Here is a 16,213-nt window from a genome sequence, read left to right on the forward strand (position 1 = left end):
ACGGAGGGGCAGGGAAGCAACCCCTCCAGACCTCCCAGGGGACCTCCCTGAAATGCAGCTGGGAGCACCTCACAGGCAGTCCCTGAGCTCAAAACTGCTACTCTTTATTTTTAAAAATTTTGGCTGTGTTGGGTCTTGGTTGTAGCGCGCAGGCTCCAGAGCGCTCAGGCTTAGCTGCCCTGCCATCTGTGGGATCTTAGTTCCCCGACCAGAGCTGGAACCCGGATCCCCTGCGTGGGGAGGTGGGTTCTTAACCACTGGACCACCAGGGAAGTCACTCAAAGTTGTTACGGTCCCTTTACGGATGACAGCTGAATGCTCCCCCTCCAGTTCCGGCAGGCGTTTGCAAACTAACTCCACTGTCCAAGCCTTTCATTGAGTGACATCTTACTTGAGGACAGAGACAGAACCAGCTCAAAGAGCTGCCCTGGTGGGGAGAATCTGGGGGGGCACAGAGTCCTCCCTGCTTGGTCTGACTACTTCTTCCCCGGAAAGTAAAAAAGTGAAAGTGTTAGTCGCTCAGTCGTGTCTGACTCTTTTGCGACCCCATGAACTGTGGCCCACCAGGCTCCTCTGTCCATGGGGTTCTCCAGGCAAGAATACTGGAGTGAGTTGCCATGCCCTCCTCCAGATCTTCTGACCCAGGGATCAAACCCGGGTCTCCCACACTGCAGGAAGATCCTTTACCGTCTTGAGCCACCAGGAAAGCCTTCCCCAGAGATGTCCTGCAAATCCCACCTGTGAAGCTGAGACAGTTAAAAAGCTGCCCTCCGGGTGACCGGCACAATAAGTGATGACGGGAGGGCTCCGGGATGCCCCCCGTCCAGAAGGCTAGGCTCCCCCAAACTTCTGCTGGAGTTGTTCACAGTGTGCCCTGGCTCCGAGCACGCGTCCACTTACCGGAGACGGTGACCACGATGTACTGCTGGGACGCCGGGGACGGGGTGGGTGCGCCGGCCGGCTGCGAGGGCGTGGGGGCAGCCGGGAGCTCTGTCACATACGGCTTCTGGCTGCCCGGTGGCTGCGCCTGGGGCTGCGGATTCTGCAGCTCGGTGACATACTGGGGCTGGGGGGTGGCGGCGGTGGCGGGGGGCTGGGGGGGCTGGGGTGCCGCGGAGGGCGGCGGTGGCGGCTGGGCTTGTGGCGGAGCCTGTGGTGGCTGGGATGGTTGCGGGGCCGCCTGTAACTCAGTAACGTACGCCTGTGTTGCCATGCCAACAGTGGGGAAAATGATAATAAATAAGGCTTTTTTTTTTTGCTTGCTTGGGAAGAAGGAGGGAGGGGGGAGAGAGAAGAGGAGGGAGAAAAAGAAGGAAAAACAAGAATTAATCTACAGGCAGAGGAAACCAGGGACAGCTCCTGGCTCCCCAGAGACACGTTTGGGTTCATCAGCAACTTAATTACATCCCGAGGCTGGTGGCAAGATCTAACCAACCCGCTGCTGCACGGCAACTGAGGATGGACCAGGGCTGGTCTGCGCCTCTTCCACTCACCCCGACCCAGGATTCCTGCCTTCTTCCTTTGCATGCTCCGGCGCCTGGGGGACCCCTGGGCTGGGAGACCTCCAACTTTTGCCCAGAAACAAATAATACAGTTCTCCTGAGGGTGCCTGCAGGCACTGTCCTGCGTACTTTCTTTACAATTAACTTTAATTTTTTGGCCATGCTGGATGACATGTGGGATCTTAGTTCCCCGACCAGGGATCAGACCCCTACTCCAGGCAGTGGAAGCACACAGTCTAGTCCCTACATTACTTAATTTAAAACTCTGCAACAGTCGCATCCACGCTTGGGTTGCTTCTGCCAGATGAGGAGCTGAGACTTAGAGAGGTTAAGGAGCTTGCCCCAGGCCACACATCAGGGAAGAGGTGGGACTGAGTCTGAACCCTGGGCACTCTGATTACTGGACTAGTGGGCTAACAGCTGGAAAGCAAGGTCATGGGGAAAGCTGTCTCTCAGCCAGCCTGTTCCAGTCCCCTCCTTGCCTGCCATCTGGGCTTGGATTCTTGGCTGAGTGTCATTCCCTGAGGCAGGGGGGCGGGGGGCGGGTGGAGAGCGAAATGCCAGACACGGGGAAGGGGAAGGTGTTTTGAGTCCAAAAAGCCCCCTGAGCTGCTTGCGGCCATAGAAACGAGGGCATTTGTAGGTGGCGACGCCAGATACGAGCTCCTCCCTAAACAGTGGCCTTCTAGGGCCTGGGGCGACTGGGCTGGGAGCGGGCCCTGGCCACAGAGCAGGCCTGGGAGGCCCCGCGGACTTCAGAACGGGGCCCACCTGACCATGCAGAGGCAGCTTCTGGCTGCTAAATGTCTGTGGTGCCTCTCAGGCGCTGGGTGTGAGGCAAGTGCTGTGGGTGAGGCAAATCGGTCTGGCTAAGCCCCGCCCCTCGCTAAGCCCCGCCCCAGCAGGGAGTGGGCCGCCGGTTTCCTGGCTCCTTCGCTAAGGAGCGTCTAGGGACAGTGAAACAAATGCACGAGTGGTTAAGAGAAGCTCCACCCCTCACAGTTACGTGGTCCCTGTGACCCTAGACGTATCTCAGTGTGACAGCTTTGCCTGCGAGGTCGCGGTGACCTGTGGCCTTCAGCAGCATGGCACTGCAGGGCTGAGCCAGAGGCTCTTCTGCATTAATCCTCGAGCACCTGTGTGCCATGGCCAGCCAGCTGCAGGGTGACTAAAAGTGAGATTTTTTCAAGGGGAAGAGAAAAACAACTGCTACTTGGTGATCAGAACCCCCAGGTAATCACTGTGATCACCTCCTCACAGCAGGCTGGCAAGGGAGGAGCCACTGTGCCCATTTCACAGATGAACAAAACAAGTCCCAGGAGTGGACTGCGCACAGGCCTGCAGCAGCAACCAGTGAAGGAAGGGATTTGAAGCCAGGTCTCTCTGACCCCCAGATATGTGCTGTTAGCCCACAGCCCTACTCAGGGAGCCAGGCCCAGGGTTCACAGTAGATGGCATCTTCCTGTTTTTCTGATGGAGACACCTAAGGCCCACCCACAGAGGTAATGCCACCTACCCAAGGCCCCGGTTGGAGCAGCAGAACTCAGGGGCGGGGAGCCCACCAGAGCAGCCCAAGGGAGACCACAGGCCAGGCAGCACCGTGGCGCCTGTGTTCTTCACGCCTCCCTGTACCTCGCTCTCTGGGGATCTGGACTCTGCCCTTGGATGCCAAACCCAAGAAGAATCCAGGTCAGCAGGGGGCAAGACAGGTGAGTCATAAACCCTGGATGGGCCTGTGCTCCACCTGAAGTTGACTGCCTCCCAGCCGTGTGACTTGCGGGGAGGGTGTCCCCTCCCTGGGCCTCCACTGCCCCATCTGTGCAATGGGAGGGTAGCAGGCCTACAGTGCAGGGCTGCTGCAGAGTTCCATCTGATTGTGCGGGCAATGTTTGGCCAAGCGCCTGGTGCAGCCTGAGCACTTAAGAAATGGCTCTGGTTCCCCTCATTGCCCAAGGCCCTTGAACAAGGCTCTAGGCAAGACCACAAGCCTCCGGGCTCTGCATCCCTGCTTTGAGCTGCTGAGTACAGAGGAAACAAGGGTTGCTGTCTGCACTCGGGTGGGCTTGCGGGGCTTGGGGTATGCCAGGCTCCGATGGCTGGTGTGAGCAGAGCTGGCAGGGCCCTGAGGCCACCCTCCCTGCCAAGACTGGTCATTACAGAGAGAGGGATGGCGACAGTGGCCATGGTCCAGGTCTGAGGGAGCGGTTCTGGGCTTGCCCACTGGGCAGGACAGAAAGGTGGGCTGCCAAGGACTCGGGTAGCAGGGAGAACTTGCTCACCTGAAGAGGGAGAGGCTACTGCCTGCCAAGCACACAGGGAAAACATCTTCCACCAGCCCCTGCCCTCCCCAAACTCTTTCCTGCCAGCACTAGAGGGGCCCACCTCCTCAGACCTCCTTGCACTACTGGGTCCAAACTCTGGCCCATATAGGATGCTCAAGTCACTGCTGCTGACCAGCACCTGTCTACCAGTATCAGACCCACTTCCACTTGAACCCTGGCCTGTCTCTTAATTCATGAACATGTAACTGACTTTCCTCTGGGCCTCAGTTTCCCCATCTTTCACGTGGGGATGATAACACCTGATTCATAGGGCTGTTGCAAAGATCCAATGTGATCAGCAGAGCACCAAATAAGCACTGAGCAGTGGAAGTTGCTATTATCATTATTCACTCAACAAGCACCCATGGGGTTGGAGGGGAAAGGAGAGAGACGCAATCCTCAAGCTCTTGGAAATAGGCACCAAGCGGAGATTCTGATTCTGGTGCTCGTCAGCCTCACCTGGGGAGTCAGTTAAATGCAGGTTCCTAGGCCCACTGACAGAGTCTGGGATGACCCTGGAGTCTGTTGTTTGAGCTAGTTGCCTGGATGATTCTGGGGCAGGTTGTACTGGGGGCACTGGGAAACCCTGGCCTGGGCTTCCCCACCCTTAGGAGAGTGGCCCCTTGTGGCCCCTCCCACCACAAAAGGGCTTTAAAAGCTCCGCACTTGCTGGTGCTTTCTCCCCCTCGAGGTGCAAACCCTGCAGGCCTCCCTGTTTCCACTCAAGGACAGCGCAAGGTGGCAGTGACACAACGGAGCTCAAAATGGGGAAGGGGAGATGGATAAAACAGCCAAACCACCTTCTCTACTGGAGACCTTCTCAGCGCTGTCATTGTTAGACTCCAGGAAGAATGATATAGAATGCCAAGTTTCCATAATTATTTCACCAGGGAACCTCCCTTTTTTTTTTTCCCCAACTGTGGAGGGCTAGGTTAAGCAGAGTTCGGTAGGGTGTTCCCTGGAGAGGAATAAGTCACAAATATCTATACAGGATGAGGTGTGTCCCCCATCTATTTGAGCATGACTCAGCAAATCTGTTTCTTAGCAATGAAACTGCCAAGAAATGCACCAATGGCTGCACCTATCTTCAAAGCCAACACCTGTTTTTGGAGAATGTGTGAATCCATTCTTTAGGACAGGGGCCGGCATATTTCTGTCAAGGGCCAGCCAGAAGTCAAGATTTTTGACTCCAAGGACAGACAAGTCTATTCCAGTGACTCAGTTCTGCCACTGGAGTGTGACAGCAGCCATAGACAATATGTAAACAAGCAGGTGTGTGGCTGTGTGCCGATAAAAGTTTATTTCTAGACACTGAAATTTGAATTTTACATAATTTTCACATATCACGATATATTATTCATGTCACAGAATATCCTTCTCAAAAATGTAAAAACATTCTCAGATCACAGGCCGTAAAAAACAGGTGAAGGTTTAGCTGTTTTAGAGGCCAGATCTTTAACCAAATGGTTTACATCTTGGACAAGGCCCTCCCAAGGAAATGAAAAGAAAACCTCACTTTCCTCACCTGTAGACTGGCTTCAAAAACAAACTTTTGGGGGAATGGAGAAATTAAATATAACAGTATGTTTCCCTCATCCTTTCTATATCCAGTTGTTTGGGTTTTTTTTTTTGGTGGTGGTGGAGGGGGGTGTTTTTATTTATTTGTTTGTTTGCCACACCACATGGCTTGCAGGATCTTAGTTCCCTAGCCAGGGGTTGAACCTGGGTCCCAGCAGTGAAAGCACAGAGTCCTGACCACTAGACTGCCAGGAACTGGCTAGGAATTCCCTAGCCAGTTAAATTTTTTTTTTTTTAACACTTATTTATTTATTTGGCTGTGCAGGTCTTAGTTGCAGCACACAGGATTGGCAGCATGTGGGATCTAGTTCCCTGACCAGGGATCAAATCTGGGCCCCCTGCATTGTGAACACAGTCTTAGCCACTGCACCAGCAGAGAAGTCCCACCAGTTAGTTTTTAAGACTTATCAATAATTCCTCCAAAACAGTTCCTAAGGCTGGGCTTTTCCCTCCATCTTTATCAATACCATGCTAGTATTGATGGCTACCATCATCTCTTGCCTGGACCCACTCATCACTGGCTCCTGGCTTCACTCTTGCCTTTATAAGATTCTTTGAAACACAAACCCTATTTTGTCGCTCCTCTGTTGAAAAGGTTCCAATGTTTCCCATCACAGAGAATAAACAAAAAAACCGGAGCCCCTCCCATGACCTACAGGGCCTCATGGGATCTGGCCCCTTCCAGGCCCCTTTCTCGCTCTGAATCTTCTAGCCATAATCTCTCTCCTTCCCAAATGCTCCAGGCCTCCCCCTGCCTCAGGACTTTTGCCCCAGCTCTTCCATCTACTGGCATGCTCTCCTCACCTCCGCCTGCTAGCTCCTTATCACTCACGTCTCAGCTCATAGGTCACTTTGTCAAGTCTCAAGCACCCGCTTTACAAGCCCTCTGGAGTACATACTCCAGTTTCATTTTTTTCCTGGACCTGTATCCTGTTTATTTCTTCTTCCCTCCACAACCAGAAAGGTAAGGGTGCCCATCACTCCATTCCCAGCTACGAGAACACTGACAAGCACACAGCTGGGACTCCACTCCACTTTCACTGCCAAACAAGTGTCCACAATGCTGGGAACAGCACACTGCTAGTGAGTGTCAAAGCCGCTTGAAATCTACCGACTGGTGAGAGAGGCTTGCGGAAGAGTTACTGCCTCCTTCAGCTGTGCTACAGGGGCAGGTGATGCCTCCGAATCCAGAACGGCCCCTTAGGCCAGGAAGACTGTGCACCAAGCAGTTGCTCTCTGGAGGTGAGCAACTGCTCCCTGGCAGGTGGAGGAGTGGGGAAGAGTCCTGCCTGGCCCAACTCTTGTCTTCAGCCCCAGGATGCTGGAGTGTACGGCAGGAAGGGAGGGTGAGCTGCTTAGCTCCAGGGAAACCTTTCCCAGGTCCCCCCTTCTCCCATGACACCCACTGCCCCAGCTTATCCAGCTGCTTCCCAGAAGGCTGAGTCTGAGCCTGGGCCCAGGGACAAACTTTCTCTCTGGGTCCTCTCCTGAGGCTGAAGAAGGGCCTTAGGAGAGTGACACCTTCCCACTAGAAACTGGAGTCCTAGGACCCAGCTTCCCAGGATCCCTGTCATCGGCCCACACAGACCAGCAAGTGAGTCAAGCTTTAAACCCACTAGGCTGTCGCTCGATTTGAAATGATAAAAATAAATGCGAGTGGTATAATTCCAAGGGCTGAGCAGGAAGTGACAATCGTCATAATAACAGTAGCAGTCAACATAGTCTGAGCAATTACTATGTATCTGATGCTCAACATGTATTCTTTTATGGGATCCACAGTACCTTAACATGAGATTAAAATCATGACCAATGATCACCGCCCCTAGTTTAGATGGGAGGAAACTAAGGCCCAGAGAAGTTAAGTTACTTGCCCAGGAGCACACAGCTAGAGAGCCATTGATTGTTTCAAAGACAAGCAACCAAAGCCAGTATTCCCTTCTGGAGTCTGATAACTTCTCTGGGCTTGGGTCTTTCAAATGCCTAAGATATGGGGGGTGGGGTGGGGAAGGGGGGGGTCACAGAGAGTGGAAGAAGCAGTCAATGAGACTAGATCATCAATAACACCGCTTTCTGTCTCAGAAACCTTTCTAACAGGTGCTGATGATCTGACAACCTGGTTATTTCTAGATTTTTACTGAAAAATTAAATCTCTCCTTTCTTAAATTTCAAGAGGTTCTACCATCCCTGACCTGGGAAAAATTCCTGGAGAAGTGACATCCCTTCTCCCAGCCTTATCTCAAACTTCTGGGGGAAAGCTTTAGGAGAACTTGAAACATTTCTTCTCCTTGAAGTTTATTAATTGATTTTAAAACAAAACGGCTGCAGTCTGCCCTCAGCCCTGCCGATGCCAAGCTCCAAAGCAAAATGGAGAATAAGCACAGTGGACTTGGCTTGGCTGGCTATTTAAAAAAATCTTTCCCAAGTTGGCAGATCTTGTTGCCCAGCAAAGCACTCACTCAGATTCTCCTCTAACAAAGTAGAGCACTTCCCCTTGTCTCTGACCTCAGTGTCCCTGCTCCCTCCCCACGTGGCTCTGGAGGCTGGTACCTCTTCAATGACATGTGATCCAGCTGACACCAACTTGATTGACACAAAAACATGTGTCTGACCAAGAGAAGCCGCTTCAGAAACTTCCTCAGGAGCCATTTACTTCCCATGCCCAGAAAGGAAGCCCAGGATAGGCAGAACAGCTAGGAATGGCCCCATCTCCAGGAATAAGTCCCCTGCCCAGGGACAACAGGAAGGAGATCTTAGAGCAGCCCAGGGAGAAGCAATCAAGTTTCGGTTCCTCTAACTCAGCCACCCAAGATCATGCCTCTCAGCCAAGGCCTTCACTCTCTGCAAACCAAATCATCCAGACTAAAGTCATACCCCTAGCCCACAGCTTCAAAAAACTGTCCACCCTCACCTCCTCTCAAAGAGAAGGTAGATTTTGGAGGGAATAGCAACGTTGACATTAAGACCAACCGTTAATCTATAAAACACTTCAGAAACACTAGATAGGAGTAAAAAATTCAAGGATGAGCCCTAGAGAAATTTCTGAAAGGAATCAGGAGGCCTGAAATGCAAAAAAAAATGGGGAGATGGCAATGATTGAACCCACTTTACAGGATGGAAAACTGAGGCCTAGGTGTGGCAGGCACTGAGTACTGGCAGGTTCTAAAGTGATGAGGCACAGGTGGCCTCCATTGCTTCAGAGAGCAGGAAGGCCTAGGCGGCAGCTGCCCCACCCCGTTCCCGGGGCACCAGCCGGCCCCCAACCACACCTTACGGCCTGGCCCCGCCCATCCACCTAGATCCCGCCTGGCCCCTCCCTCACTCCCATTGGCCCAACCCTCCAAGTCCCGCCCCCCTGTACCTCCCGACATATAAAAGCCCCCCGCCCGGGCCGGCCGACCTCCACTCGCCGCCGGCTTGCGAACGCCCGCCCCTCGCGGGGGCCGGGCCGCGGGGCCCGGGGGCGGGTGGTGTCGCCCCAGCCGGGCCCCAGCCCCCTCCCCCACGGCCCCGACGGTCGCCGCCGCCATTTTGACCGCCCGCCCCTTCCCCCAAGACTCTCACCACAGCGACACCCGCCGCCCGGGCCCCGCCGCCCTCCCCGGCCCGGCCTGCCACCCTGGGGCCGCCCAGGTTACCTCGGCTTCTTCCCACTTCTTTCTGCGGAAGGGCTTTCCAGAGGTCTCGGAGGCGATGTTGGGAGGGGGACAGAACGTGCCGGGGTCCCCGGGCCGGGCCGGGGGGGTGGGGGTGGGGGTCGGCCGGGCGGTTGTTGTTGTTGACTCGCGTTGCCGGGTTGCTTGGTCGCCACGACTACCGTGGCTATGGCGCCTCCGTTTCCCTCACCGGGGCAACTGTTGCTACCCACCCTACCTACGTCACGCTCGGGGGGCGGGGTCCAGGATGATTGGCGACACGGGGAGAAGTGATTGGACGGCGCCAGGCCCTGCCGCTAACCCATTGGCCCCAAGGCACGCTTTTCAACACCCTCTCGACTTCCCGGCGCTCTGATTCACCGATGTTAATGTCCATCAAAGGAAACTGAGCCCTCAAAGGCAGTGGAGCCCGTCACTCCCGCAAGGAAGCTTCGGGCTAAGAATAAAGGGGTGGGGTCTGTGAGGTCGGGATTGGTTTGCTGCCTTAAAGCCTGTCTTCTGGTTAGACTAAAGGGATGTCAGTCTAACCCAAAGGTTTGCCGCGCTCTCTAGCTGGCGCCTATACGCATGCGCGCCACGCAAAGCCCCCTGGGAGTGGTAGTCCGTTCCTGCGTACTTTAAACGCCTTACCAAATGTAAAGAGCGAGAAAGGAAAGATCTCTTCCTTCAGACTTCTCCCTTTCCCGGTGGGCCAGTTCTTGGTCTCTCGCGCTGACGTCAGGGGAGGAATACGGTGACGCAGCGCTGCTTGTCTGTGACGTTGGTGGCGGAGGCCGGGCTCCGCGTTCGATGACGTCACCGGGCGCTCTTTTCCTCCCCCGCACGCCGTTGCCCTACGGCGGTGGGATGAAGGTGGGGACCCGAGGGCAGGGTTCGATCCCGGGGCCCAGTCCCAGAGCGACACCCGCCACCACTTCCGCTTAGGCTCGTCGGGTTCTCTCCCGCCTCCCCGCTGCCTCGGGCCGGGAAAGGTCACGGCTGCCGGGGCGACCGCGGCTATCTCGGCCCCGCAGGAGGTGCGGACCGCTCTGCGAAAGGTCTCCCGCAGGCGGGGGACTTAATTAGCTGCCTCCACCGTAAGCGATAAGCAAAGGTCAGCGTCCAGCCCTTCCCGGGACAGCTCGGATTGCTCGACCAGGCTCCACGCGGCTCTCCCATCCCTCCCCCGTTCCTGCCCCACTCCCGCCCTCCTCCGTGCCTCAGTTTCTCTAGGGAAGGAGAAGAGACAGAAGCGGAGTCTGTATTAGGTTGAGCGTCTTTGGTACAAAAATTCGACCATCAAGATGAATAATATTCTAATGCAATATTGAAGTATGTTTTAAATATCAAATTTAATGGGAAAAAATAAATCCATGGTGAACAAAATAGCAAAATTTTAAATAAAGACAGAATCTGCCAGAACTGGGATTAGGGAGAAGTGAAATCATGCAACTATAGGGTAGAATCTTACCTTTTACTTTTTTTTTCTTGCATGAGTTTTGACCTTTAAAAATATCTTGATGACAGTTTTTTAACACTTTAAATTTTGTGCTCCAGCTCCCACCAGCGACCAAGGAGAAAGGAAAAAGAAAGCAGAGACTCAGAACTTGACGTTCTAATTCAGATTCTGCTGTTTGACACTGAGAAAGTGGCTCGACCTCTCTGAGCTTCTGTTTCCTAGTGCGGCCAACATTACACTTTCTTCTGCAAGGCCCTGGTAGTAACAGTGAAAAAAGAAGACAAGTCCCTCGACTGTGTGGTCTACTGCAAATAAGAGACATAATAAGAGAATTACCTGGTGGTCCAGTGGTTGGGACTCTGAGCTCCCACTGCCTGGGGCCTAAGTTCCATCTCTGCAAAGGGCACTAAAATAACTTCCTGCAGGGTGTGTAGTGCAGTCCCCCTTCCCCACTAAATTAACACTTGAATCTAGGATGGGACTTTCCTGATGTTCCAATGGGTAGGTCTTCGCCTTCCAATGCAGGGGTTGCAGACTCCATCCCTGGTCAAGATCCCACATGCCTCTGGCCAAAAACCCAAAACATAAGATAGAAACAATATTGTAACAAATTCAATAAAGACTTAAAATGTTCCACACTGAAAAAAAAAATCTTAAAAAAAGGTTCATAAGAGCTGTGAGGTGCTACTAAATATAAAATAGATAATCAGCAAGGACTGATTATATAACACAGGAAACTATATTCAACATTTTGTAATAACATATAAGGGGAAAGAATCTGAGAAAGAATATGTAGGTGGCTTAGTAGTAATGAATCTGCCTGCTAATGCAGGAGAAACAGGTTCAGTCCCTCGGTCAGGAAGATCTCCTGGATGAGGAACTGGCAACCCATTCTGATATTCTTGCCTGGAAAAATCCCATGGACAGAGAAGCCTGGCTGGCTACAGTCCATGGGGTTGCAAAGAGTCAGACATGACTAGCAACTGGGCACACACACACACATACATAAATAAATATATATATATATATAGAGAGAGAGAGAGAGATCTAGAATATATATAGATATTTCTGAATCACTTTGTTATATACCTGAAACTGATACAACATTGTCAATCAGCTATACTTTAAAAAATAACAACAGAGACTCTTAAGAAAAAATGAAAAGCTGTGAGAGCAACATTAGACTGTGTGTGATAAGAGTGATGCTGGAACCCATGTAACCTGAGGAGGGGTCATTTGAACCGAGCCTGAGTGGTGAGAAGAGGCAAGCGAGCCCCCAAAAAACAGATGAAGGAAACTGCAGGAACAGACATCTGAGGACAGGACCACACACCTGGCTGGGGTGGAATGAGCAGAGAGGAAAGCACCAGGAGGTGAGTTCAGAAATGTAAAGGTAGTCAGATTCTGCGGAAATCCTCCCAAGAACCCAGCAAAGTGGAATATTCCCCCCACTTTCCAGGTGAGCAAAGGCTCAGGAGGGAAAGGAGAATCCTCTGAGACCAGGTAACGGAAGGCAGCAGCACCCAGACAGGCTGTCTCCTTTTCTGGGACTTTCCAGCGTGCTTTGCTGCCCCTGGGTGTGACCCTAGATGGAAGACAAGAAGCAGCAGTCTGCTTGGAAATGCTCACTGAGCCCTGAGAATTAATGAGACTTCCAGGTAGGAGTGCCCAGAGTTAAGTCCTGGCTGGCAAAGCAAGTCACTCAACCCATTCAGCTAATTCTGTGAGACAGTTTTGGGTGTCAAAGCCAGCCATGTTGAGTGGTGGGGTGCGAGAAGCCCTATTTTTACTTCCCACCCATTTCCCCACCTTCCTGAAGTCTCTGAAGCCCAAGTTGGGGCCAACCAAACCTGGAAATCATTTCTTCAATCAAAACTACTCATTCTATAACTTAATGGGAGTGGGCAGGGGTTGGGGGGGGGGGGTTTCACTGGTGGCTCAGTGATAAAGAATCTGCCTCCCGGTGCAGGAGACATGGGTTCAGTCCTTGATCCAGGGAGATCTCACATGCGAGGAGCAACTAAGCCTGTGCGTCACAACTACTGAGCCCACGTGCTGCAACTACTGAAGCCCATCACCTAGAGCCTGTGCTCCACAACAAGAGAAGCCACCACAACAAGAAGCAGGCACGCTGCAACTAGAGAGTAGTCCCTACTTGTTGCAACGAGAGAAAGGCTGCTTGTAGCAACGAAGACCCAGCACAACAACAAGAAAAAAAAAAGGCAAATATCCTTCAATTAAAAAAAAAAGAAAAACTGGCAAGGAAGGCAGTGTGGCATTAGAAATGCTCTATATTTTTATCTGGTGGCAGTTGCACAGGTGTATAGATGTCAAAATTCCCTGAGCTCTCTATTTAAGATCTGGGCACTTTGGGAATTCCCTGGCAGTCCAGTGGTTAGGACTCAACACTTTCACTGCCAGGCTGAGTTCAATCCCCCAGTCAGGGAACTAAGATCCTGCTGCTGGGCCAAAAAAAGAAAAAGGTCTGAGCACTTCATATACATTATACCTCACTTTGGAAGCTAAAACACACCCACATTAACCCATTGGAAGTAGCTCTCAACTAACTCCTTCCTGGAAACGTTACTTATGAAAAGTAAGGAATTAGCATAATCTGGCCTTCCCAGTAGTAGCTTTCCTTGGTCACCAAAGACCCCAAGAATGCCAGCTAAAAAATGTGGAAGGAAGGAGAGAACTGGAGAAAAAAAAAATCACCATGTTTCAAAAGCTAAATGCAGTAATTAATTTAGAGGGTAATCATCAATGGGTGTCACCAAATATCAGGTGAGGACTTTCTTGGTGGCACAGTGGATTACAATCTGCCTACCTGGTGCAGGGAACAAGGGTTCGATCCCTGGTCCAGGAGGATCCACGTGCCTTTGGAGCAGCTGAGACTGTGCAGCACAACTTTTGAGCCCATGCTCTAGGGACCTATGAGCTGCAACTACTGAGCCCTCCTGCTGCACCTACTGAAGCCCGTGAATCTTAGAGTCTGTGCACCGCACCAAGAGAAGTCACTGCAATGAAAAGCCTGCTCACTGCAAGGAAGAGTGGAAAGTGGAGCAAGCACCCCCCACCCCCGCAACACACACACAGACACACAAGCAGTGATGACCCAGCACAGGCAAAAGAAAAAAGTAATTAATTTTAAAAAGCCTCAGGTGAGAAGATGATGGAGCGAGAGAGATGCACAGGGTTTCAGAGGGTTCACTAGGTGTGCGGGTGCAGACTTCATCACGGAGGCCAGACCGTCACCAGCATTAGCTGCAGTGAAGCTCAGAGGAGAGGGACCCTCCGGCCTCCTGGGCCTCCTGACTCAATACCAAAGGAAGTTTATAGCTTCTCCCAGGACACCCCTTGTCAAAACGTTAAACTTGACTCTGATCAAATCTCTCAACCCAACATCCAGTTTGCACGAAATAGGAAGCATAGAGGAACAAGTTAAACGACATTAGGCAACAGCTGACAAAGCCCGAGAGTGGAGCGTGCTGCAGAACAACTGTCCCAGCCTCTTCAGCGTGTCAGTCATGACAAAACCGAGTGGGGACTATTCTAGGGCGGGTGACGTCTTTTATATTTGAAGCCAAATTGTTCTTTGTCCCCGGGGGACGTTCTGGGCCCTGTGGAGAACTGAGCGGCATTCCTGGCCACCACTCACTACTGCCGGTCCATGACCCCTTTTCATGCGCCAGGTGTGACCACCAAAGATGTCTCGGGGTGTACGTGGGCGCGTGCAAGCTAAGTCGCTCCAGTCACGTCCAACTCTTTTCTTTTTTTTTTTTTTTTGCATGTCATCCTTGCGCAGGGGCCATGCTAATCTTCTCTGTATCGTTCCAACTTTAGTATATGTGCTGCCGAAGCGAGCACACGTCCAACTCTTTTCAACCCTTTTGGACCATAGCCCGCTAGGCTGCTCTGTCCATGGGATTCTCCAGGCAAGAATACTGGATTGCCATTTCCTCCTCCAGGGGATCTTCCCGATCCAGGGATCGAACCCGTGTCTCTTACATCCCCTGCATTGGCAGACAGGTTCTTTACCACTAGCACCACCTGGGAAACCCCAAAGATGTCTCCAGACACAGGCAAATGTCCTTGAAGAGACAGCCCTAGAGGATGATGGAGCAACTGACCAAAGGAGCCAGGATCTCTAGACTGTCTGCCAGCAGAGACAAACATTCTCTCGTTTAAACTAGTTGTGTATCCCTGTTAAACAGAGAGAACAACAACTTTGCTAATTCTGTTCCAAGTTTTATTTTCTTTTTGGCTCTGCAGGGTTTTCATTGCTTCTGAGGCTTTTTCTCTAGTTGGGGTGAGCAGGGGCTCCTCTCTTGGTGCAGTGCACAGGCTTCTCATTGTGGTGGCTTCCCTTGTCGTGGAGCGCAGGCTCTAGAGCACGTGGGTTTCAGAAGTTGCTGCACGTGGACTTAGCAGCTGTTACTCCCAGGCTCTAGAGCACAAGCTCAGTAGTTGTGGAGCACGGGCTTAGTAGCTCAGCAGCATGTGGGATCTTCCTGGACCAGGGATTGAACCCATGTCTCCTGCATTGGCAGGCGGGTTCTTTACCACTGACCCACTAGGAAAGCTCAGTGCTAAAGAAACTGTTCCCAGTTTTTATGTTCACTGAGTTTTGCACCAGGTAAGAATGCGCACTGAAATAGGAAGTTGGAAGCAATGAAGGTGTCCATCCCTAGGGGACTAGAAAGATGAAATAAGAACTACTTGATACAGAATACTAAGCCAACACTGAAAGCAATGAAGTAGCTCTCTAAAACTGTGGTGCTGATGGGGTGAAACTCAGACACTACAGCATTTTAAAATAAAGCAACACCTGACCCAAGTGGCAAGAGTGAGAAGTCTCCATCGAATTTTGCTAAAAAAGAGAGAGAGAAAAAAAAGAATAAGAGCCATCCACTAAAGTGCCAGCAATAATGAAATAAGAATCTGCCACTTGGTACATTGAAATACAAACAAGATGTCCTTCTGTTACACTGGAAATTCACCTCAAAAGCATGTGCATGTCTGCTTGTTAAACATGAGGTGTAGTGAATGATTAGCAAGCTGGTTCTTCTAACTTTTCAAACTATGTACACAATAGGTATGTGTGTGTGTGTGTGTATATATATATGTGATATATAAACACTGTGCAGATATATGCATGAATACAATGGAGTCTAATGTCAGCAACAGTGAACAGTGAAAGTTGCTCAGTCATGTCCAACTCTTTTCGACCCCATGGACTATTAGCTTGTCAGGCTCCTCAATCCATGGAATTCTCCAGGCAAGAATACTGGAGTAGGTTGCCGTTTCCTTCTCCAGGGGATCTTCCCAACCTGGGATCAAACCCAGGTCTCCCGCACTGCAGGCAGATTCTTTACTGTCTGCGTCACCAGGGAAGCCCAATGTCAGGAACACGCACTTAAACAGGTTTGGGGGAAACATATTGGAAGCAGGATTTTAATACATGAAGACAGTCTTGTGACTCTATTCCTAGGGGCACTGAAAGAAAGGAAGACCTGTGAAATGGACTGAGATTTGAAAATAAAAACATAGATCTAAGAGATGATGCCCTAAATCTACATGAACCAGTGTCAACCTCACCCCTCCGTACTCCCACTTCCAGCAGAAATACATCTGTTTGTGGGGAGGAAGCGGAAGGAAAGAAGTTAATAAAAAATGCTTTCTATGTGGTTTAAAAAAAGAGACAAAACAAAATAAACAAAA

General features: G+C 51.5%; 1 protein-coding gene and 1 non-coding gene across 6 annotated transcripts in view; both read right to left on the minus strand.

Annotated features, from left to right (window-relative positions):
• Positions 1-9,408, minus strand: part of RFX1 (regulatory factor X1) — a 33,511-nt gene extending 24,103 nt beyond the window's left edge. For 2 of the 5 annotated variants that reach the window (XM_043466900.1, XM_043466897.1), the window contains exons 1-2: positions 9,037-9,407; positions 901-1,262 (exon numbers count right to left, since the gene is read on the minus strand). In XM_043466900.1, the coding sequence (XP_043322835.1) occupies positions 901-1,213 (313 nt within the window). In that variant the 5' untranslated portion in view covers positions 1,214-1,262; positions 9,037-9,407. Of the gene's footprint in view, positions 1-900; positions 2,382-9,036 lie in introns of those variants that run through there. The other 3 variants (XM_043466899.1, XM_043466901.1, XM_043466898.1) reach the window with 3 other exon arrangements.
• A 4,844-nt stretch (positions 9,409-14,252) lies between these two features.
• On the minus strand, positions 14,253-14,359 carry LOC122441082. Its single transcript, XR_006269225.1, has one exon. It is a non-coding gene; the product is annotated as a U6 spliceosomal RNA (small nuclear RNA).
• Positions 14,360-16,213: the final 1,854 nt, after the last annotated feature.

This window comes from Cervus canadensis, chromosome 4 (genome assembly GCF_019320065.1).
Source record: "Cervus canadensis isolate Bull #8, Minnesota chromosome 4, ASM1932006v1, whole genome shotgun sequence".
Lineage (NCBI taxonomy): Eukaryota > Metazoa > Chordata > Mammalia > Artiodactyla > Cervidae > Cervus > Cervus canadensis.